Below are 22,433 nucleotides of genomic sequence, written 5' to 3'. Positions count from 1 at the left end.
TGTAATTTGTTTTTATTAAACATTATGACATCATCTTCCGGTGATTTTTGCCGGAAAATAACTTCGGTTGTAATTTAAAATGGATGTATAAGTTTAAGGTTGTAATTGGCAAAATTAAAATTTTAATTGACAAATAGAGAACTTTATTACTCCCTTCGTCCCAGATTAGTTGTTACACTTACTTTTGCACAAAGTTTTAGGTGATAAGTGATTGTTTGGTTATCAATTGTTATTTTATTGAAAAAGTAGATGTGATATGAGTTAGTGGGTATTATTTTAATTGAATGAGAAAGGGTGTGGGGACAAAGAAAAATAGTGGGAAGAGCATCTCCAATGGTTATAGCTAGGGACTAACTTGAAATTTATAAAAGTTTCAAGCTAATAGCTAGACCATTGGAGTGCAAATATTAAATTAGCTTGGCCAAGCAAATTAGCTTGTTTAGGCTAATTTGCTTGACAACTTGCTCCCAAAGTTGTCAAATGATTAATTGACAAGTGGGACAAGTGAAATTAATTTAATTAAGAAGCTAGTTGCTATCCATTAGAGTATAAATTAGCTAGACAATGAAATAGCTTGAAATCTTATGTGGCATAACAAATTAACAAGCTAATTGTCAAATTAGCTTACTATTGGAGATGCTCGAAGAGAGATACAATATAATAATTGTGGGGTCATTCCTAATTTAGAAATGTAACAACTAATTTGGGACGGACGAAAAAGGAAAGTGTAACAACTAATCTGGGACGGGGGGAGTAGGTTGTATTTGGCAAATTTTCCTTAATACAAACTGAAATGTAATATAACAACTTCAGAGAAAATTAATATTCCAGATTCCAAAAACTTTTGTGTGCCCCCGATCTGCGGTATTTTACTGTACATCCAAATATAAAAGTGAATCAGATAAAAGATATAAGTGACCTTATTCGAGGACTAAAGTTACGAGGTTTTCTGAATCTATATTAGGTATACCATTAAAATGGTATACTAAGGACAAAATAGTAACTTTAGTTGGTATATTAAGGGTTAAATGGTAAGTTCATGTAATAAATTGAGTCTGGCCCACGAAAAATAACATTTATATTTGACTTGTTAGTACCAAACCATGTTGTTTAGAACCAAACAAAAATGAAACCACGTTACCAAACTATGTTGTTTGATATCACATGAGAAAATACAACTACTTTTCTTGTACCAAAATATGTGGTTTGGTACTAAATAAAAGTGCAGAATATTAGTATACCATTTCAATGGTATACCTAGTATAGATTAAGACTTCCCCCTAAAGTTACCTTACTCTAGGATAAATGTGACCCTAACCATTGAAAAACGCGACCCTAACAATAAACAATGAAGTGACCCTAATCAAAAGTGATATGCTTGTACAAGTTATAATTATGACCAATACAACACCACAAATGAAAATATACATCAATACACAAATGTAATATAGGTAGTAGGCTACGTGGAGCTTCACCCCACTCCATGTACAATATTGTACATTGCTCTACCATTTGAGTTAATAGCCTTGAAAATAAGGTAACTTATATCTACAATAAAGAAAACTCATAACATCAATAAGGGTAACTAAAAGAACATAACAGGTGCGGATAACCTTCCTCTTTTAGGCCGCCACACAATATATTATCGTAGATCGGCCTTTCTGAAAAGTTTGTGTCCAGATTCCCAATAGATACCCACTTGTGCAAAATACCTTATTTGTTAACATCTACTTAGGTTGAACGATGACCTATAACCACAAACCAATTTTACTGTCTTAACAAGCAACACATGAAAAAGTTTCTCTCCAATTCAGAGTCATGAGTCATAATTTCTTTCATCGAGTAACCTCCATAAGTAGAGCCAACCAAACTTATAAAATTTACAAAAAGAAGCCACTATGTTCAGGCGATAATGGAGCTCAAAAGGCTCATATTAAAGCAAAAGCTCTCGTTAAAACTTATTTGCTCCGATTTCTTTGTATACGTAGAACCTAAACATTCCTCTCAGATGAATCATTACTTATCATTTGATTTTCTTACTTTAAAATAGTATGAACTGAGGAAAAAAGAAAAGTCAGGCGAGTCAAAATACGTTAGAAGCCATGACATCTTGACTGAAGGGCTTGGGAATGCAGAGCATGGTGGCCATGTTAGGGGAGTTGGAGGGAGAGAAAATATTACTTCAATTTTTAAAATGAATAAGCAAAGTTATCAAAAAGAAGGAGTATTTACATATGCGCAAGTGGAAATATTTTCTCGTCTTATCACAGAACAAGTAAAAGATCAAATAAGAGCTGAAATGAGAGTTGTTGTCATTGACATACTCAAATCTTGCGGTATAAAAGTTCCTACTGATGTTGAGGTGGATATGCCCCTAAATAAATTTAGTAGTTGCCAGTCAGTCGATGATATTGGTTAGCTAGTTAGTACAGATAAGCCGGTTGATATTGATCAGATTGATCATGTTGATCCTCCCCTATTCACAAACGAATCTAAGGTATTTACCCATTTTATTTATTATTCATAATTTAATATCGTAATTGTATTTATAATTGATCCCACATTTTGAAAAATTCTACCTACAAGAGGTGGATTAGATTGCGTGCAAGTAAACGGACATATATCTATGTAAGTTTTATATTAGAATAAACTTCTCTATGTTCTCTTTCTTAAACTCATTTTACTATTGTCAAATTCCTGTCATTTTACTGTTGTTTTGATGTTGGCTATAATCTGAATGTTAGCTTTGTTGTCCGGCCTGTTGCTACTCTTAATTATTCGAATGACGTGGTTTTTATTAACTATGTCACTTTTAAGTGAAAAAAGAAGTGAAAGGCAATAGAACATATATCATACACAAGAAAAGGGTTGTTAAGATGATGAAGCAATACCGTTCACGTATTATTTGAAAAGCTTCTTTTGTTGCATAAGGTTGCCCTGTCTTCGGATCTCGGTACCTAGAATGCATGAAATTACATACCTTTATTTAAACAGCTTAGAATAAAATACAGTCTGGTAAACACAAAATAAGGCATCAGTACCATCTCGTTAAGCCTATGGGCATCTCCTAGATAGAAGCTTCCTTCATGAACCACATGGTCCACAATTCCACATGCAATGATTTCAGTTTATCTTACAACAAAATCAATTTCTTGTAGAAGTGTCAAATGTAGGTGATCTATAATTCCAAAAATAGACATGGGCTCACTAAGGATATTGCATTTGGTAATAATTAGAAATTCTATTGAAAATTGAGAACCCAATTAAGAATTGAAAAATCCACAGGTATTGGTTTTTGATCCTCTAACTCCAGCCCTTCTAGTGCTTCTTTTACCTCTTGGAATTCTTGATCATCATCATCCTCGGCTTCCACTGCAGCATTTTCTGCTTCAGGTTGCTCCTTTACTAAACCGTTTTCGGCTTCTGCTTCTGTTGCTGGTACTGGTTTATGCTCTTCTTCAGTTTTTGCCTCTTCTTGCTCTGGACCCTTTTCTCCTTGTACTGATTCTTGTGCCGCTGGTTGTTTCTCTTCCACAGCTTCAACCTTGGGTTGGTCTTTCTCAGCACCCTTCTCTTCTACTTGATGTAACTTCATAATTCCTCACATTGCCTATTTTTCCTTCACAATTAAGAACAGTGTTAAAGTCCCTTGGGATAACCCAAGGTCCCATCCGTGTATCCGCGAGCAGTGGGATAACTCTGCACCAAAAGGGGAGGGGTGTGAGGGGGTCGAAAAAGCACGAGGCTAATGCGTGACCTCGTCCCTCGTGGGCGTGACGTTGTCAGATCAAGTGTAATTGGATTTCCTGTGAGTTTACACCCAATCGACTAGTAATATAGGAGTTGCCATTCAGTTTTTAACGACAATGAGAAAAACTGACAAAACCCGATTATCGTGACATAAAGGGAGTGAAATTATGTTCGACCACGACGGCCATAGGTTCCCTTGTGATCCCTGGTGTGGGGATCGCTCAACGTACACCCGCAGGGCAGAGATTGAGAGTTCGGGGGACTGTAGCTACCGAGAGGAGTGCTCATCGATAATACTCCAGAGGCAGGTTATCTTTACTAGCTCAGCATAAATAATTGAAGGGACATGCGTTAAACTATTAAACTATTCTGAATTGATTTTAGCAATATGCAACACATAACACTAAATCGATCGTGATTATCTTATTTAGATTGATTTAAGGTACCTAGCATGATAATTCAATTGTCCAAGGTATTATTTTATTAGGCGTGATAGATCAATCAAAATAATAGTTTGACAATTTTATAAAAGGGTGATGAAAGCGATTAAATCATGCGAGGGACACATTACAACGCACCCTTGAGAGGTGCGTTGTGATTCTCAGAAAACTAACCACTTGGCTTTGCTATTTCTCCTTTTATTTAACGAATCTCATGTTTCTAAGCAATGTTCTAGTATTTAGGCTTAATTCATCAAGCTACAAGGGGCAGGATGCGTTCTGTTCGACTTTTGGGTCGATTGCGACAGAACGCTGGATCAATTTCGCAGCGTGAGGCTTAGGCTTAAGGCTAGAGTCAATACTCAGATTATGGAATTGTGTGTTATTTTCACGTCGATTTTGAGGCTGTATTTATAGGAAAAGAGTGTGTGGAAAGATAGATTTTAAGATACGAATCCAAAAAGAATCCGGAGATAAAACGGCCCCAGGCATTTTCAGCGCCTAGGGCTGGGCGTCGAAGATTTCGGCGCCCAGATCCAGGCGTTGAAAATGGGATCTGGGCCGAGTTCTTTGTCAGATTTGGACTCTCAGAACACGGAGCTTTTGAGATTTATCCGAGTCTTTTAGTGCGTATTAACTTATGACGGAATGCGTCTGGGCCCGTTACGAACTCTAGGTTCGTTAGGAATTTAATTAATACGTAACTCTTATTTTCGAATTATACCAGGAATGCAAATTCTATCTCTTTTAGGATTTATGTTGGAGTGCAACACCTAGCTATTTCTGATAGGTTTCTATCTTTTATGACTTTGCCACTTTTAACAACTACCTTTTACGGCAGTTACTATTCTTAGCAGGTTTCTATAAATAGCAGCTTTGGCTGAAATGAAAGGGTGACTGAGTTTCGTTATTTTATAGGAGATGCGTTGCCAAGTGGAGATTTATGTTCTCATCATCGAACCTTCCCTTTCGGGAATGGGGACAAAAGTAGGTGTCTACAGTTAGCCCCCACTTTGACTAAGTCTCGAGATGAGACGATGGTCAAAGTACTAGACGGAGTGCGTCATACAAGCCATGGTGTGTGTGACCTGTTTTGCGAGGGTCTCACGAGCCCCCAAGTGATAACATTTGACTTAAGGGTCATTACTTAAACTGTTAACACATTCCTCACGCGTCATTGGAATTTGTTAACTGATAGTATAGAAACTCCCTCACTTTGTCATTGGAAGTATCTAAAGATGTTTTCGAAATCAAAGCTATAAAGTGTAACTAGGCCTGGCCAAGCCCAATCACGAGGTAAAACGTTTTAAAGATTCTCATTTTCAGGGTTAGCTAAACGAGAAAACCCCCTTGTTTTTATAGGACGTAAAACGAAGGAAAATCCAGCACATCGCTCTTTTTTGGAAAAACAGAAAACCAATCCTTTGATTTTTGGAAAAGGGAAACCATCCTTTGATTTTTGGAAAAGGGAAACCATCTTTTGATTTTTGGAAAAGGGAAACCATCCTTTGATTTTTTGGAAAAGGGAAACCATCCTTTGATTTTTGGAAAAGGGAAACCATCCTTTGATTTTTGGAAAAGGATAAACCGGAAAAAGTTATCGCTGCAGCGACTAAGGACCTGCGTGGTTAGTGACGCAGACCCCGCCCGCTGAAGGTGGGCGAGCCTGTCTGCTGAGGGTGGACACCCCGTCCGATAGAAGTGGACGAATCTGTTTTGATGTTTTAAAAATAAGGACCTACGTGGTTTGTGACGTAGACCCCGCCCGCTGAAGGTGGGCGAGCCTGTTTTTGTTTTGAAGATTTTATTTTGTTTTCATTTTCGAAAACTGAGGACCTGCGCGGTTAGTGACGGGCGAGCCTTGTCCGCTAAGGGTGGACGCTCCGCCCGCTGGAGGTGAGCGAACCAGAATTCGTCTTTTCGATTTGGGACTCGCGTGGTACGTGCCGCGATCTTGCCCGATTGAGTTGGGCAAGTCCCTATTTCATTTGTTCTTGTGATTTCTTTTGAGAATTTCTTTTTATCCATTCTTGTAAGAGCGAATTCTTTCGAGGGATGCTCGGATTTAGTTGCAACCTAAATGTGGGTTGACAACGTGCTTAGACGGACCATTGTCTCGTGGTCATCATCTTTCATGGTTTTGAGCTAGTCTTTACGGCTCAATTTTTTCACTACCTGGGTCCTTGATTAGGGGCTACGTATAAGTATCAACGGCGACCTTTGTCTTGAGGTCGTAATCCGATTTTATCTTTTGAGATTATCCAAACACGGGATTTCGTACATCGTAGTCTGGGAATATTGTTTTAACTTTGCATACTCTCTTTTGAAATATATATTTTCTTTCGAGCCCCCAAGCACTCGTGCTTGACGGTCATTTCTTGTCAAAGAGGTTCCTTGGGGATACGCATTTTGTAATGTCCTTGATCGTGTTTGGGATCGTGCTCGTAAGTGCGAGCGATCTTTGTAGTGGTGTGCTACTCTTAACAAAGCCGTGAGGTGCGACTTTCAGTAAAGAAATCGGCAATTTTCGAGTCGAATGGATACGGCAGGACCCTATAGAAGTCAGGGCTTATTTTGGGCTTGGGCTCATTTTCGGCGCCCAGGCCTGGGCGTTAGAAATAATTCACGCCCAAGTGGGGCGTTGAAAATATTGTTTGGGCTGGTCTTTTGATGACACAGTTGGCCTCTTGTTCGTTCGTTTATTTCACTTGGAAATTCTACGTATTCTTTTCTCTTTTGTTTTTCTTTATTTTTGGAACGTAGAATTTTATTAGAGATCACAATGAGTGATGATTTCTCGAGAAGCCGTAGCCGATTGGTGGACTACGGTGTTTGTCGCTTTGGGGCGATTATTTAAAGGAACCGTCGCTCTTAAGGCGTACAGTTAGGGGTGTTCATTACCGGGTACCCGGCTAAACGGGTACCCGCATTTCCGGGTACCCGGAAATGCGGGTAGTAATTTTGTCGGCCCATGACCCGACCCGGAAAAACCGAGTACCCGGTTTTTCATGTCGGGTCACAGGGTACCCGTATTTTTTCATATAAAAAAAATTCATAGTTACTTTCCAAATAATATGTACATTATTTTAAAAATTCATACTTAGTTTCCAAATAATATGGTTGTAATATGTAGAGTACATTATAATAAATAAAATGTTCATGTTTGATGTTTCCAAATCTTAGCATAATTTGTTAGCATTTTCCATGGAAAACTAAACACAGGAAAGCGTAAAAAAGAGACTAGAGTACCGATATACTATACAATCTTTCGGTTAATTAACAGAGGAGATGAATCTCAAAGATGCCTCCTCTGATCTAGAGCTGTCAAAACAGGTCATCGGGTCGGGTTTGGGTCGGGTCATCTCGGGTTTCGGGTCATGATCAGGTCGGGTCGTGTCGGGTCAATATTTCATTCGGGTTGAGTTCGGGTTCGGTCGGGTCGATTTCAGGTCGGGTCATATCGGGTTTTTTCCTATCCCGGGTTCAGGTCGGGTTCGAGTCGGGTCACATTTCGGTCAGGTTTGATTTCGGGTTCGGGTCTTATCGGGTCGGGTTTAAGTCGGTTTGTAGCAGATAATTTCGGGTTCGGGTCTTATCGAGTCGGGTTTAAGTCGGTTTGCAACACAGTTATTTTCGGGTTCGGGTCTTAGTTTGGATCGGATAATAATCAGATCAAATAGAATTCAGATTGGGTCACTCTCAGGGACGGGTCAAACTCGGGTCTGATAATTAACCTATACATTTTAAGGATTTATATTCTAAAAAATTTTGTTTAACTTATTTTAGAGTTAAATTTTTCAATATTTAGCAATAAATATTTAAAATAGATATATCAATGAAGTTAATATTTGGTCATGTCATTGATAACTCGGGTAAATCGAGTAGCGGGTTCTCACAGGTCGGGTCAATAGCAGGTTTCATCGAGTTACAATCGGTTTCGGGTTGACATCGGGTCGGGTATCAAATCGGGTTCGGGTCATTGTTCGGTCGGGTCAGTTCGGTTATCGGTCATTTTCGGGTCGGGTGTCGGGTTCGGGTTCGGGTGTTACAACATCGGGTTAAAATCGGTTATCGGTTTTTTCGGGTCGGGTACAGGTCGGGTTTCGGGTTACCTGTTTTACCGTAATTTCGGATCATGGTCGGTTACGGGTTCGATCGGTTCAGGTCGGGTTTTCGGGTCGGGTCAGTTTTTGACAGCTCTACTCTGATCTCACTATCTAAATTGTTGTAACTATTCGCTGCTAACCCCTCACGAAAATAAAGTTTCCAAACAAAACACTTGCCCAACGATTTACATTTTAGTGTCGGTATTAATTAAACATACTTATGTAGATAAACCTTGGATACGGGCATTCCTTCACCTGAGAGCACGACTTTATGCCCAGATTTGACAATATCTGAGACTTCAGTGTGGAGATTATGTGAGAGGAGATCAAGGAGGTGATAGAAGAGAGAAGAGATCAAGGAGGTGAGAGAATGAGAGGGCACCAGCGGCGGAGCGGAACCCTAAAGTTTAAGATTCTAAACTACTCCTTAGTAAACTGAGTCCTGACTAAACTTTCCTAGGCATAAACATTTAAACACGCATAAACTTTTTATTTTTTTTTTATTTTTTTTTTGTTTTTAACGGGTATTCGGGTACCCGTTTAATTAAAAGGGTGGCCCATGCCCCGACCCGGTACCCGGGATATTTACCGGGTCGGGTACCCGGCCCATTTATTTTACAAAAAACAGCAAAATACCCGCTTTATTTGTACCGGGTCAGCGGGTCAACGGGTCGGGTAATGCGGGTCGGGTATTTTTGAACACCCCTACGTACAGTTATTGCAATAGTTGGGCGAGTCTATATGGCCCGAGGAACATACCTTGAGGCGTAAGACTTTGATCGTGTATATATTTTTTTTATTTTGCTACGGTCGTTTCGTAGCTTGGAGCCCCCAAGTATGCATGTTGGGATGCTTCCTTTTGGCGTACGATTTTTGTAGGTTCTTTCGAGAAAGATGCCTTGGGGTCCCGCTCGTGTAGGTGCGAGCTATCCGTTCCGTGGTAGGTAATATTTTGCTACCTTTAATCCTCAATGTAGAAGTCGTGTGGCTTGCATTTTGAATTTGGGCGATAAGTAGTCTTTGCCTCATACTCTTGGTCGTGCCCGCATTAGTGCAATATGCCTTACTCCTTTTTTTTAAGACTTGTACCGTGGGATGGTTGAACTTATGGTGCGACGTAGGCTTGTGTGCCCTAACAGCGTGTCTTAGAACATTCCTCCAGGTGTTGGGATATCATTATTATTTTTGCATTGGAGTACTTCATCACGCCTCATTCAGGTGCTCGAACAAGTGTAGCACCTTCTGCGTGGGTGTGCACGGCTTATTACTTCGTTCGATGCGAGGATTCATAGATGTTTCTTTTTTTTTTATCTTTGATTTTTCTTTCGCTTTTGCTTTGGAACGACGTAGACTGTGTAACAGGCGCTTGTAGGGCGAGCGTTATGTGTAGTAGTTTGATCGGAGTTTTGGTGACTCGCGATTTTCAGTTACCCTTGTTAGTGGGGTGACTTTATATATTCTAAGTAGCGCTTAGAATTTGGGAGGGGTTGTAGCCATTCTAAGGTTCGTTTTACACGATCAAACCTTAGGATTGTGCCCCTATGACGTGTGTATAGCATTAGCGTCGAGAATTTGCGATAAAATCGTCATTTCGAGCATTTTTAGAGTGTCTTTCTCAAGCCCCCCAATTGTAGCTACGGGATTGGCTTGGTGCTATAATGCTTGGCATACGTTTTTATGCATTCATGGTGACATGGATCATGAATCGTTTGAACCAGACTCGTTTGGTGCGAGGTACGTTCAAGTAGTGATTTGCTACTTCTCTTGTAGATGTCGTATTGTGCGACATTGCCATGGTCAAGGTAGTCACATGTTGAAGTGTGCCTTGACCAAAAGCTAGGTGCCTTTCTTTACCCATAATCATATTTAGAAATCTCTTTGACTCACTTGCAACATCGAAATAAATGCATACTTAGCTTAAACCAACGACACTTTATTATGTTCGAAGAAGTCTTTGAAAATTATTTGAAATCCGAGTCCTACTGTGTACAATCCGAGGTGTCCTAAGTAAGTTGACTTATAGAAGGGTTCGTACAGGATTACATGAGTGAATCAAAATACTGTTACGATTTTCGGAATGCTGTCTAAGGATTTGCTGGAAGCCAGGGTGCAGGCGTCAAGATATACTTGTGCCTGTTTGGCATATGCTTTAGGCTTTTTAGGGCCATCTTTTCCAGAATTGCGGGAATATAAACCGTTTTCAAATTCACTTAGATTTACTTGGTGTATGTCTGCACAAAAAGGTCAAGGTATACTTAGTTCTTTCCCTAGCTCTTTCATTTCAAATTTTTTTTAGCCCCCAGTTGCTGTTATGTCTTCCCATTAATGATGTTTTCAGACTTCGATTTTAGATGCCCGTGTCATATGTCTGAGTAGGGTGAGCCTTGGTTAAGTGCCAAGTCCTATTGACAATGTCTGTTTTTTTTTCAAAGGGGATTCGCAAACATTTGAATTACCATGAACGGATACCCTGAGTTCGAAGGAACGATGGGCGATGCCGTAGAACAATCCTCTTTATTACAAGCTTACTGCCTTTACTGCTTGTTGGCGATTATGACTGTGTCTAGTGGTGAAAGAAGGTCTTTAAGCGAACGACTATGTCTAGTGGTGAAAGAAGGTCTTTAAGTGAGTTAGTTCGCTTTAGGGAGGGTCAAGTCGAGTACTTTAGAGGTCATGGACGCTTGCGCTTGCCCCCATTCAATTGAGGCAAAGCGGTCTTTTGAGTCTTGGCTAAGTGCCTAGGAGTGTGAGTGCTCCTTCTGGCAAGGGTACGTGCCCTTTATTATTTTTCGATGTGTGCTCATTTTGGCATCTTGATGACTTGGATTCTTTCTTTGACTTAAATTTTTCTTTCGACTTGGATTGCAAATAATTAAATTTCAATAAGGGACTTTATTTTTTATTCTTGTTATTCTATAGGCTCTAACATTTTTGCAAATTGGTTGGAGCGAATCATGGATTGCCTACGTATCCGCCTTAAATAGATTTAATTTGGAATCAGGTCTTGCGTAGTTCTTAGCCAGAAAATGGTTTCTTAGAATGCCGATTTTAAACAAGTACGTTCTGAGGTGGAAACATATTATTTGAAACGGTAGAATAAGTGAAGTTTATTATTATTTTAATCTGCTGCCTTGCCGTTAGCCAAAAGTTTGTTTTATATTTTTTTTTGAGTACATGTATTTTTTGGTGGTACGTATATCTGAATACGTGCTGTACCCCCCCCCCCCCCCCAAGTGTTCGTCATTTTTCCGTGTATATGCGGATAAAATGACGAGCACTTCTGAACAAAATTTGGCAAGCAGAGAGATTCAGCGCCCAGGCTGGGGCGTTAAAGATTTCGGCGCCCAGGGGTGGGCGCTGAAAATGATTTCTGGGCGGATCTTTTTGGTGCGCTAAATGCTTCTTTTTCTTTTTAGACTAACTTTAGAGGCGCTTTGCAAAGTTTCTTTTTAATTATTTATTATTTTTTGTACTTTTCATTTGTCTTCTTTTTTTTATTCATGACTCAAGACGGTTTGAAAGATGGGTTGAATGAGATAGGATAATTTGTATGGGTATTGGTCATGAGGATTATATCTGCTAGGACTCACAATTTGCAGCCTCAAGCTAGTGTCATGAGTTTACATCAACCAAGGCCAATGAGTAGCATGGGGACGGCTCAAGGGTATATCAACAGGATGTATCCAAACAAGTTATATGGTCATTATGCTAATGGTGGTGTAAGAGCAGGTTTGGGCTTTGGAAATAATGGGCATGACGCACGTGTCAATGACCGTACGTGGTTTGCAGTTGATAACAAGTTCAAGAACAAGAGTCGAGGTAATGGTTTCTTGGGTTATGGCAATGAGAACATGGATGGGTTAAATGAGCTGAACAGGGGCCCCAGAGCGAAGGCGTCTAAGAACATAAGGATTGGAAAGGGTAGACATCGTAGAATTTTATGGTTTGGATTGGATTGGCTGCTCACCATAGCTGGGCGTAGCGCTCGTCGCACGCGAGCTTGCACTCGCTGCGCGCGAAGCTTCGCACGTTGCGCGCGGCAGTTGCGTCGTGGCGCAGCTCGCCTGCTGCCCACACGCGACTGTCGCTGCCTTGCTCTCGCCCTTGCCCACTCGCCCATCGCACACAGCACACGACACAAGGCAGGGCTGCTGCCTTGTGCTCGTGCACCATAGCCTTGCTCATTGCATTCGTACCGCATGGGCGAGGAGCTCCCTTGCTCGTCGTCGCATGCCCGCACTATACAACACCCCTTAAGGGTAACACGTAGCGTCCATTGCTTTGTGCGTGCAAGTTATATGAGCGAATTGCATAAAAATTAAAAATTTTATTTTCAAAATTAATGACAAATTAATAAATCATATTAATTTCATAATTTTAGGGCGAAAAATCGAAAATTTATTAATTAGTTGATTTCCGATTAACATGGATTCAAGTATAGGTCGTAAAAATTTAAAATTTAACATAAATTTACAATTTTTATGGTGGTTTTTAATCATAGGTATCTAATTAAATTACTAACTAATTATGAAAATCAAATTAATTCTAAATTATTCCAATTTTCAACAAATTAATCATAATTACAAATTAGATTGCATAATTAACAAGGCTAGGCATTCAAACTTGTTAAACATATACAGTAGGTCAATAAAAAATTCAAGATTTAACAACAAGAATCGCAAATATTTAATTTAACATCTTAAATTTACAAAATTTTGCGTTCGAAAAACTAAAACCTCCAAAAAGTCATAGTTAGGCTTCGAATTTGAGAATTCTGGGTTCGGCCGAAAAATAACTATTTTTGTAAAAATTTTAGAATGTCTTTTACATGCGGAATTGACACAAAAACCACTCGATTTGGATGAGTAACGAAGACACTGCCGAAAAACTGCGTACATATAATTAAATAAACGCAATTTGCAATTAATTAACAATTACGAAAATTAATCACCCCTTTTAATTCTTGCAAATTTGTAATATTTAACCATGTTTATGCAATTTAGATTATGAAAATAATAAGAGGCTCGTGATACCACTGTTAGGTTATGATACATATGATAATACATAAATCATGCGGAAAAACCATAAAGCCAGGAAAGCATATTATTTACACATAATCATTTAGCATAGTATAGATGCATACACTTTGTAGCGTGTCTTCCCTAGCTGCGCCCGAACCGAACAAGAACAAGTCTTTATGACTCCAAATGTCGTCCCTCCGTAGATAGTCCACAGTACGTCCGGATCCGCCTCAAGATTGACCAACTAGAATCGCCCTTAAGGTCCTAGGAATTTTCGGCTATTGTTGTGCAAGTGTATGGCTGAATTTTCTTTCAAAAACTTACCCTTTGAATACTTCAATCGTATCTGTAAATAATGACCCTAAGCACTTATTTATAGAGGTATGGAAAATGAACTGGAATCCTATTAGGATACTAATTAATTTAATTAGAATCCTGCTAGGACTCTATTTAAATAAACTTTATCCAATAAGTTTAGGATTTAATCTTTTATCGAATCCCGATAGCTTTAGGATACGCACACGAGCAACGCACGAGCACCGTACACCCGCGTAGGCCTTGCGGCCCACGTTGAGCCCACAGCGCTCAGCCCATGCTGCTGTCCGCGCGGGCCCATGGCTTCGGCTGGGCCTGGCTTGCGCTGGGCCTGGTCGAGGCTTTGGCGTGTGTTGGTGATGCGTGTGGCTTGCTGGGCGATGGCCTGGCTTCGTGTTGGGCCTTCGTCTAGCGAGCCTCGTCCAATGCTAATTCGTACGATACGCTTCCGATTAAATTCCCGATTTCGAAATTCATTTCCGATACGAACAATATTTAATATTTTCGATTCCGGAATTATTTTCCGATTCCGATAATATTTCCGATTCTGACAATATTTCCGTTTCCGGCAATATTTCCGGTTCCGGCAATATTTCCATTTCCGATAATATTTTCCGATACGTACCATGTTTCCGTTTCCGGCAACATCTACCACTTGGATAATATTTATATTTCCGATACGATCCATATTTCCATTTCCGGCAATATCATCGTTTCCGGAGTATTCATTTCTTGCTTGTGACGATCTCAGCTCCAACTGAAACCAAGTCCGTCGATTCCGAATATCCATAGATAGAGTATGTAATGCCATTAAATACTTGATCCGTTTACGTACTATTTGTGTGACCCTATGGGTTCAGTCAAGAGTAAGCTGTGGATTAATATCATTAATTCCACTTGAACTGAAGCGGCCTCTAGCTAGGCATTCAGCTCACTTGATCTCACTGAATTATTAACTTGTTAATTAATACTGAACCGCATTTATTAAACTTAACATTGAATGCATACTTGGACCAAGGGCATTATTTCCTTCAGTCTCCCACTTGTCCTTAGGGACAAGTGTGCATTTCCTAATTCCTTTCTCACTTGATGCTTGCTCTTGAACATAAGGTAAGAGTTGTCATCCTTATTACGTCCAGAGGTGTTTCTCGGTTTCAGAGTTCAACTGATCAAATAAACAGATAATCATAGCCTCTGATTCATCTGAGCACGGCCATGCATTTCACAGTTTCTAGCTCTCCGAGTGGCCTTGTACAACTTTTAAGCATCTCATCCCGATTTATGGGAGGAAAATCCCAATCTTGCGATCTTGAGATTAGACTTCGTTTGATAGGTGATTACCTGAGCGTTGCCTTTATAGCCTCCTTTTACGGTGCGACGGTTGGTCAACGTCAAAGCAACCAGTTCTCAAACAAGTAATCTAAAATCACTCAGGTATGGAGGATTTAGTGTCTAATAATTTTAATGAAATTTACTTATGACAAATTTTCATCTCTTACAGTAAAGTTTCATAGGTCTGTCTGATACTAGTCTTCCCAAAGTAAGTATCTATGCAAATGATTATGACATTGCCATGCCCACATAGTTCAAGAAACAGAACTACTAGTCATCTTGCATTCTAGTCGTCTAACATTTTCTATGCGTCCAATTTTATAGAAAACTCCGACCAGGGACCATTTTCAACATTTGACATTCAAGTTCACTTGATAGACATTTCTTAGTCATAGGACTGGTCCTAACAGTCTATCTTGAATATATTGTAAAATTGAAGGGACTCATCATTTAATAAACCACAAATTAAATCACTAGTAGAAAAAACCCCTGTTGCAACCCCCTTGTTGCAGCGTACATGTAATAATACGCTTCAACAACCAGTAGGTCAACGCGGGTCAAACTTTATAAAGGGTTGTTGCAGCGTACAAATTAATTGCCCGCAGCAAGAGAGTTTTTTGCAGCGTACAAAGTAAAAGCCCCCTGCAATAGCCCATTTATTTTGCAGCGTACAGATAAAAGCCCGCTGCAATAAAAAAAATTCGCTGCAAAGCTAATTAAGAAAAACATTTCGGATCTCAAACCTAAGGACGCTCATACTCCCTCTTCTTCCCTCAGCTTTCCCTGCGTACTCTCTCACCTCCTCATTCTTCTTCTTCTTCATCTGCTCTCTTTCTCTCTCCTAAATCCCTTCTTTCTCCGCCATATTCCCCCAATTCTGAGGTCCTTTTCGTGAATTCTCCCCCGTTTTCTCGCCGCGGTTTCTTACCCAGGTAACTCCCATTTCGACGCTTTTTTCTGAATCCCCCCTTTTTTGTTCTAAGTTTTCTCTAATTCGTGGTTTTTTTTGGGTTTTTTGCAAGTAATTGTTGAAATTGGGTGACAATTCGTCTTGGTTTTTGTGAAAATTTGCTCGACTCTTTCTCTCCAAGCATCTGGCCTTCGACCTCAGCCTTCGAACTCAGCCGCCTTCGAAATTGAGGAGGTATAGTTTTCTAACTTTTTGTATTTGTTTTTCCCTAATTTCGTATTTTTAGGGTTTGCTTTCAGTCAATTCTTGATTTTTCCCCTAATTTCGTATTTTTAGGGTTTGATAATATAAATTATTCTTATTCTTATTTTTTGTGTTACTTGATCTTTTGGTGATACCACATTACAACTATTTGAGCCACGCATCTCAAAAATATACGTTGGTAAAAATACTTCTCTGCGATAATGATTATGTTGAAACTACTGTTGATTTGAATCTTTAAGTTTTAAGCATGTCCCTTTTATGTTAGTTTATTTTTAATGACTTCGCAGTGAGTCTGTACTTCAGCCCCTCAACCAGTTGCCTCCTCCAAATGTCAAACGGGAGCTTATAATGCTTTCTTTACCGGCAATAGCTAGCCAGGCCATTGATCCTATGGCTCAGCTGATGGAGACAGCTTATATTGGCAGTTTAGGTTGAAATCTTATTCTTTATTTTGAATTTAAAAAAAACTTTGTTTTCTCTTATTTTGTGTGTGTCAATGATCTCACTTTGTTTTCATTATGTGTGCAGGTCCTGTACAGCTGGCATCCGCTGGTGTTTCTATGTCTATCTTTAATATCATTTCAAAGCTATTCAACATACCACTTCTTAGTGTTGCTACTTCTTTCGTAGCTGAAGATTTAGCAAAGTCTTCTTCAGGTAAAATATTCTGAATTTTGTCATTCTAGTCATAATCTTTGCCATTGAACTATTGTATTACTTGATTATCATGTATTTTGTTTGCACCTTCTAGATGGCGATGAAAAAAATGAAAGAAAACAGTTATCATCAGTTTCGACAGCGTTATTTCTCGCTCTAGGCATTGGCATCATTGAGGCGCTAGCTTTACTTTTGGGAGCTGGATCATTCCTCAGGTTAATGGGTGTCTCAGCAGTAAGTTCTAAATAGTTAAATGGTTATTGAGATTTTGTTTCCATGACGAATTCAGTAGTGAAACTCGTGAAGTTGACCAACGAGCCCTTTGTTATCCCTGCTGGTCATGATCAAATTTATTCTTAGTACATTGATTACGTATTGCATACTGGCGTTATTTAATGTTCAACTGCAATTGCCTTGCAGGATTCTCCTATGCGAGTACAAGCAGAGAAGTTTCTGTCGCTTAGAGCTCTTGGTGCCCCCGCTGTTGTACTTTCTCTGGCTCTTCAGGGTGTGCTGAGGGGATTTAAGGACACAAAAACCCCTGTATTCTGTCTAGGCATGTTTTCAAGCCTCAGCATTGCATTTGTACTTTTTTTTTTATCCCCTGGTTACTCTATTTTAATTGTTATAATTTATTTCTGTTTATTTTTAGTCTCTATTTCTTAATTTCCTTCTTTTTGACTTTTTATGTCTGTACATTGATGATCTGCATGCAGGTGTTGCCAATCTTGCAGCTGTTTTTCTGTTCCCGCTTTTCATAAATTATTTTCAGATGGGTGTCACTGGAGCAGCCACTGCCACTGTTGTGTCTCAGTATGCACTTTCTTCCTGAAGTCTGTTAGTCGGCTTTCTTTTAACTATATTGGTAATCATGCTGCTTGTTTGTGCTCCAGATACATAGGTAGCTTCTTGATGATTTGGTTTCTTAGCAAGAGAGTAATATTATTACCTCCAAAATTTGGAGATCTGAAGTTTGGGGTCTATTTAAAATCTGGTGAGTGTCAGAGAAATGTTTATGGTTATTTTCTGTTTTTGATTCTTTATCCAACACATTGATTTTAATAACCTTCTACTTAATAATCACCATTACAAACTTCTTAAATTAGTCTGCTTAAGTGGCCATTGTTTGTACCTACTTAAAGTGTTACTCGTACATGTTTGGATTGCCGTCTGTTTCCTTATGTTTACCTTTTTTCCAGGTGGATTTCTGATTGGAAGAACTGTGGCTGTTTTGATAACTATGACGATTGGGACCTCGATAGCTGCTCGTCAAGGTCCTCTAGCTATGGCTGCTCATCAAATCTGTATGCAAGTGTGGTTGGCTGTCTCTCTTTTAACTGATGGATTGGCCGCATCTGGTCAGGTATGAGCTTTCATCTAACTAGGAGGTTCGATATCCAGGCTATAGGTTTTTCAGGCATCTAGACTACCTCTATTCTACAGTGCTTGTCCATTATGATTTATGATTATCACAAAAGTTGAAGATTGTGAATAATGTGTGGGTTTTAACCAAATAGGAAAAGCTTCTTGGATTAATAAGCATTTGTTGTTGTCCAAAGATCCTGATTTGTGAACAATAAACCAAATAGGAAAATCTACATATTTTCTCAGAGTATTACACTTATTACATGTTTAATATGAATAGTTTTAACTTTCTAACACTCATTCCAATCTACTTATGCAAATTTAAGGCTTGTTTGGTCGTTATAGGTCATATTAGGCTAAAATGAGGCTTTTTTGCTCCCAAATATGAAATAAAGAACCTTAGGACTCATTTTAAACATATTAAATATTTTATATGATTAGTTTTAACTTTACAAGACTTAATCCAATCTATTTATGCACATTCATGACTTCTTTGGCCGTTATAGGTCATATTTAGGCTAAAATGACATTTTCGCTCCCAACTTTGATCTAACGAACTTAAAAACTAATTTCAAACTTATTACATGATTCATATGATTATTTTTAACTTTCTAGGACTCATTCCAATCCATTTAAGCACATTTAAGGCTCATTGTGTCGTTATAGGTCATATTTAGGCTAAAATGACATTTTCGCTCCCAACTTTGAACTTAAGAACCTAATGACTCATTTTAAACTTATTATATGATAAATATGCTTAGTTTTAAGTTTCTAAGACTTATTCTAATCTATTTATGCACATTTAATGCTTGTTTTATCGTTATAGGTCATATTTAGGATAAAATAAGGCATTTTCGATCCCAACTTTAAAATAAAGAACCTAAGGACTTATTTTAAACTTATTACATGATTAATATGCTTAGTTTTAAGTTTCTAAGACTTAATCTAACTACTTATACACATTTAAGGCTTGTTTGGTCGTTATAGGACATATTTAGGCTAAAATGACATTTTCGCTCCCAACTATGAACCAAAGAACCTAAGGACTCATTTTAAACTTACTAAATGTTTTATATGCTTGTTTTTAACTTTCTAGGACTCATTCCAATCCATTTATGCACATTTAAGGCTCATTGTGTCGTTATAGGTCATATTTAGGCTAAAATGACATTTTCGCTCCCAACTATGAACCAAAGAACCTAAGGACTCATTTTAAACTTACTAAATGTTTTATATGCTTATTTTTAACTTTCTAGGACTCATTCCAATCCATTTATGCACATTTAAGGCTCATTGTGTCGTTTTAGGTCATATTTAGGCTAAAATGACATTTTCGCTCCCAACTTTGAACTTAAGAACCTAAGGACTCATTTTTAAATTATTATATGATTAATAAGCTTAGTTTTGAGTTTCTAGGACTTATTCTAATCTACTTATACCCATTTAATGCTTGTTTGATCGTTATAGGTCATATCTAGGCTAAAATAAGGCATTTTCGCTCCCAACTTTAAAATAAAGAACCTAAGGACTCATTTAAAACTTATTACATGTTTAATATGCATAATTTTAACGATCTAAGACTCGTTCCAATCTATTTATGCACCTATAGGCTCATTGGGTCGTTATAGGTCATATTTAGGCTAAAATGACATTTTCGCTCCCAACTTTGAACTAAAGAACCTAAGGACTCATTTTAGACTATTAGGACATTGTCATTAGTTTCTTGAATGTTAAAATGTGATATTTAATTTGTATTTAATCTAATGTTTAATTTAAATTTCTGTTTTTGTAAAGGTCTACACTCCGAGGATTGCGCCTTATGCGAGGAATTTGATGTGGTTCGTGAGCAATGGGCTAAGTTTTTTACCAACAAGTATTTATTATTGGCTTTAGCGCGCTTGATCGAGTTGGTTTAGTTGTTATAGAATAAATTTTATATTAAAATGTATGTTTATGTTGAAATTGGAACATATATTTAAATGTAATATGTGCACTTTGGTTTTGGGATATATAGTATACAAAACTCCAGTTGTTGTTTTTATATTTGTTATACAGGTTGCGTTATTCTATTATTGTTTTGACAGGTTTCTATATTTGGTGCAAGGCACTCTAGGTATCCCTAAACAAAATTAGAATTTTCCCGCCAAAAGTGCTTTTTTGCAGCGTACATATATGTTGTACGCTGCAACAAGGGAAAAAAAATTTGCAAAAATTCAGACTTGTTGCAGCGTACAAATAAATGTACGCGCAAAAAATTGAGTAATTCAGACTTGTTGCAGCGTACAAATAAATGTACGCTGCAAAAAGTTGAGTCTTTTGCAGCGTACATATATATGTACGCTGCAACAAGTCCAAAATTTTGCCAATTTTTTGGCACTTGTTGCAGCGTACATCTAAAAGCCCGCTGCAACAAATCACTTTTTGCAGCGAACATTGTACGCTGCAACAAGTTCAGACTTGTTGCAGGCCCCCCAGTTGCAGCATACGATGTACGCTGCAACAGGGGTCTAAAAGCCCGCTGCAATAAGGGTTTTTTCTACTAGTGAATGGAAAAATGAATTCTATTCATTTATTGTGAATGATTAACCAATAATGTTTTACAAAGATTTAAACTCTAAAAATTTAAAACATTAAATAAGGACATCAAAGCCATTCTCCAATATGCTTGATTCCCATGGCTGTAGTGTGCGAGTTGTGCTTCGCCTGCAGCAGAGGTTTAGTCAATGGATCTGATATGTTGTCATCAGTTCCAATCTAGCTTATCTCGACTTCTTTTCTTTCAACGAACTCTCGTAGAAGTTGAAATCTACGAAGTACATGCTTGACTCTTTGGTGGTGTCTAGGCTCCTTTGCCTGTGCAATAGCTCCATTGTTATCACAATACAGGGATATTGGTCCTTTAATGGAGGGGACTACACCTAGTTCACCTATGAACTTCCTTAGCCATATAGCTTCCTTTGCTTCTTGATGTGGAGCAATGTACTCCGCTTCAGTTGTAGAATCCGCAATGGTGCTTTGCTTAGCACTTTTCCAGCTTACTGCACCTCCGTTGAGGCAGAAGACAAACCCAGACTGTGATCTGAAATCATCTTTGTCGGTTTGGAAACTTGCGTCCGTATAGCCTTTAACAATTAATTCATCATCTCCACCATAGACCAGGAAGTCATCTTTGTGCCTTTTCAGGTACTTCATAATATTCTTGGCAGCAGTCCAATGTGCCTCTCCTGGGTTGACTGGTATCTGCTCGTAGCACTGAGTGCGTACGCAACATCTGGGCGTGTACATATCATAGCATACATTATTGAACCAATCAATGATGCATATGGAATCCCATTCATTCGTCTACGCTCATCAAGTGTTTTTGGGCACTGAGTCTTGCTTAGAGTTATTCCATGAGACATGGGTAGGTAGCCTCGCTTGGAGTCTGCCATCTTGAACCTATCAAGCACCTTATTGATATAAGTGCTTTGACTAAGTCCAATCATCTTTTTAGATCTATCTCTGTAAATCTTGATGCCCAATATGTACTGTGCTTCTCCTAGATCCTTCATCGAAAAACATTTCCCAAGCCAAATCTTGACAGAGTTCAACATAGGATTGTCATTTCCGATAAGTAATATGTCGTCGACATATAATACTAGGAAAGCAATTTTGCTCCCACTGACCTTCTTGTATACACAAGATTCGTCTGCTTTCTTGATGAAACCAAAGTCACTGACTGCTTCATCAAAACGTATATTCCAGCTCCTGGATGCCTGCTTCAATCCGTAGATTGATTTCTTTAGCTTGCATACCTTTTTAGCATTCTTTGGATCCTCAAAACCTTCAGGCTGTGTCATAAACACAGTTTCTGTTAAAACGCCGGTTAAGAAAGCGGTTTTGACATCCATCTGCCATATTTCGTAATCGTAATATGCAGCGATTGCTAACATTATCCGAATAGACTTTAGCATTGCAACTGGTGAAAAGGTTTCATCGTAATCCACACCGTGGACTTTCCTGTAACCTTTTGCAACCGATCTAGCTTTGAAAACTTCAAGTTTCCCATCCTTGTGCTTTTTCAGTTTGAAAACCCATTTTCTTCCAATGGCTTGGTAGCCTCCTGGCAAATCGACCAAATCCCATACTTGGTTTTCAGACATGGAGTCTAATTCAGATTGCATGGCTTCTTGCCATTGCTTGGAGCTAGGGCTCGTCATAGCTTGTTTGTAAGTCGCAGGTTCATCACTTTCAAGTAATAGAACGTCATAGCTCTCGTTCGTCAAAATACCTA

The 22,433-nt window shown here is 38.7% G+C and overlaps 1 protein-coding gene and 1 long non-coding RNA gene across 4 annotated transcripts; one reads left to right on the top strand and one right to left on the bottom strand.

The window, feature by feature from the left end:
- Positions 1-674: 674 nt before the first annotated feature.
- Positions 675-3,426, bottom strand: LOC130464291 (uncharacterized). The gene is made up of 3 exons (XR_008924664.1): positions 3,042-3,426; positions 2,892-2,957; positions 675-872 (listed from the first exon to the last, which is right to left on the bottom strand). It is a non-coding gene; the product is annotated as an uncharacterized lncRNA (long non-coding RNA).
- A 12,162-nt stretch (positions 3,427-15,588) lies between these two features.
- LOC130462766 (protein DETOXIFICATION 45, chloroplastic-like) lies at positions 15,589-20,390 on the top strand. 3 transcript variants are annotated; one of them, XM_056831657.1, is made up of 9 exons: positions 15,589-16,108; positions 16,442-16,568; positions 16,667-16,795; positions 16,890-17,029; positions 17,216-17,351; positions 17,512-17,608; positions 17,689-17,789; positions 17,995-18,158; positions 19,955-20,390. In XM_056831657.1, the coding sequence occupies exons 2-9, from the start codon at positions 16,487-16,489 to the stop codon at positions 20,051-20,053; spliced, it is 948 nt and encodes a 315-aa protein (XP_056687635.1). In that variant the 5' UTR covers positions 15,589-16,108; positions 16,442-16,486; the 3' UTR covers positions 20,054-20,390. The 3 variants fall into 3 exon arrangements, with proteins under 3 accessions (XP_056687635.1, XP_056687633.1, XP_056687634.1); XM_056831655.1 differs by having other exon boundaries at positions 15,590-16,108; positions 16,426-16,568; XM_056831656.1 differs by lacking the exon at positions 15,589-16,108 and adding an exon at positions 16,136-16,316 and having other exon boundaries at positions 16,426-16,568.
- The last annotated feature ends 2,043 nt before the right edge of the window (positions 20,391-22,433 follow it).

This window comes from Spinacia oleracea, chromosome 6 (genome assembly GCF_020520425.1).
Source record: "Spinacia oleracea cultivar Varoflay chromosome 6, BTI_SOV_V1, whole genome shotgun sequence".
NCBI classification, from domain to species: domain Eukaryota; kingdom Viridiplantae; phylum Streptophyta; class Magnoliopsida; order Caryophyllales; family Amaranthaceae; genus Spinacia; species Spinacia oleracea.
Note: the sequence above shows the minus strand (reverse complement) of the source record. Positions and strands in the feature narration are given on the sequence as shown.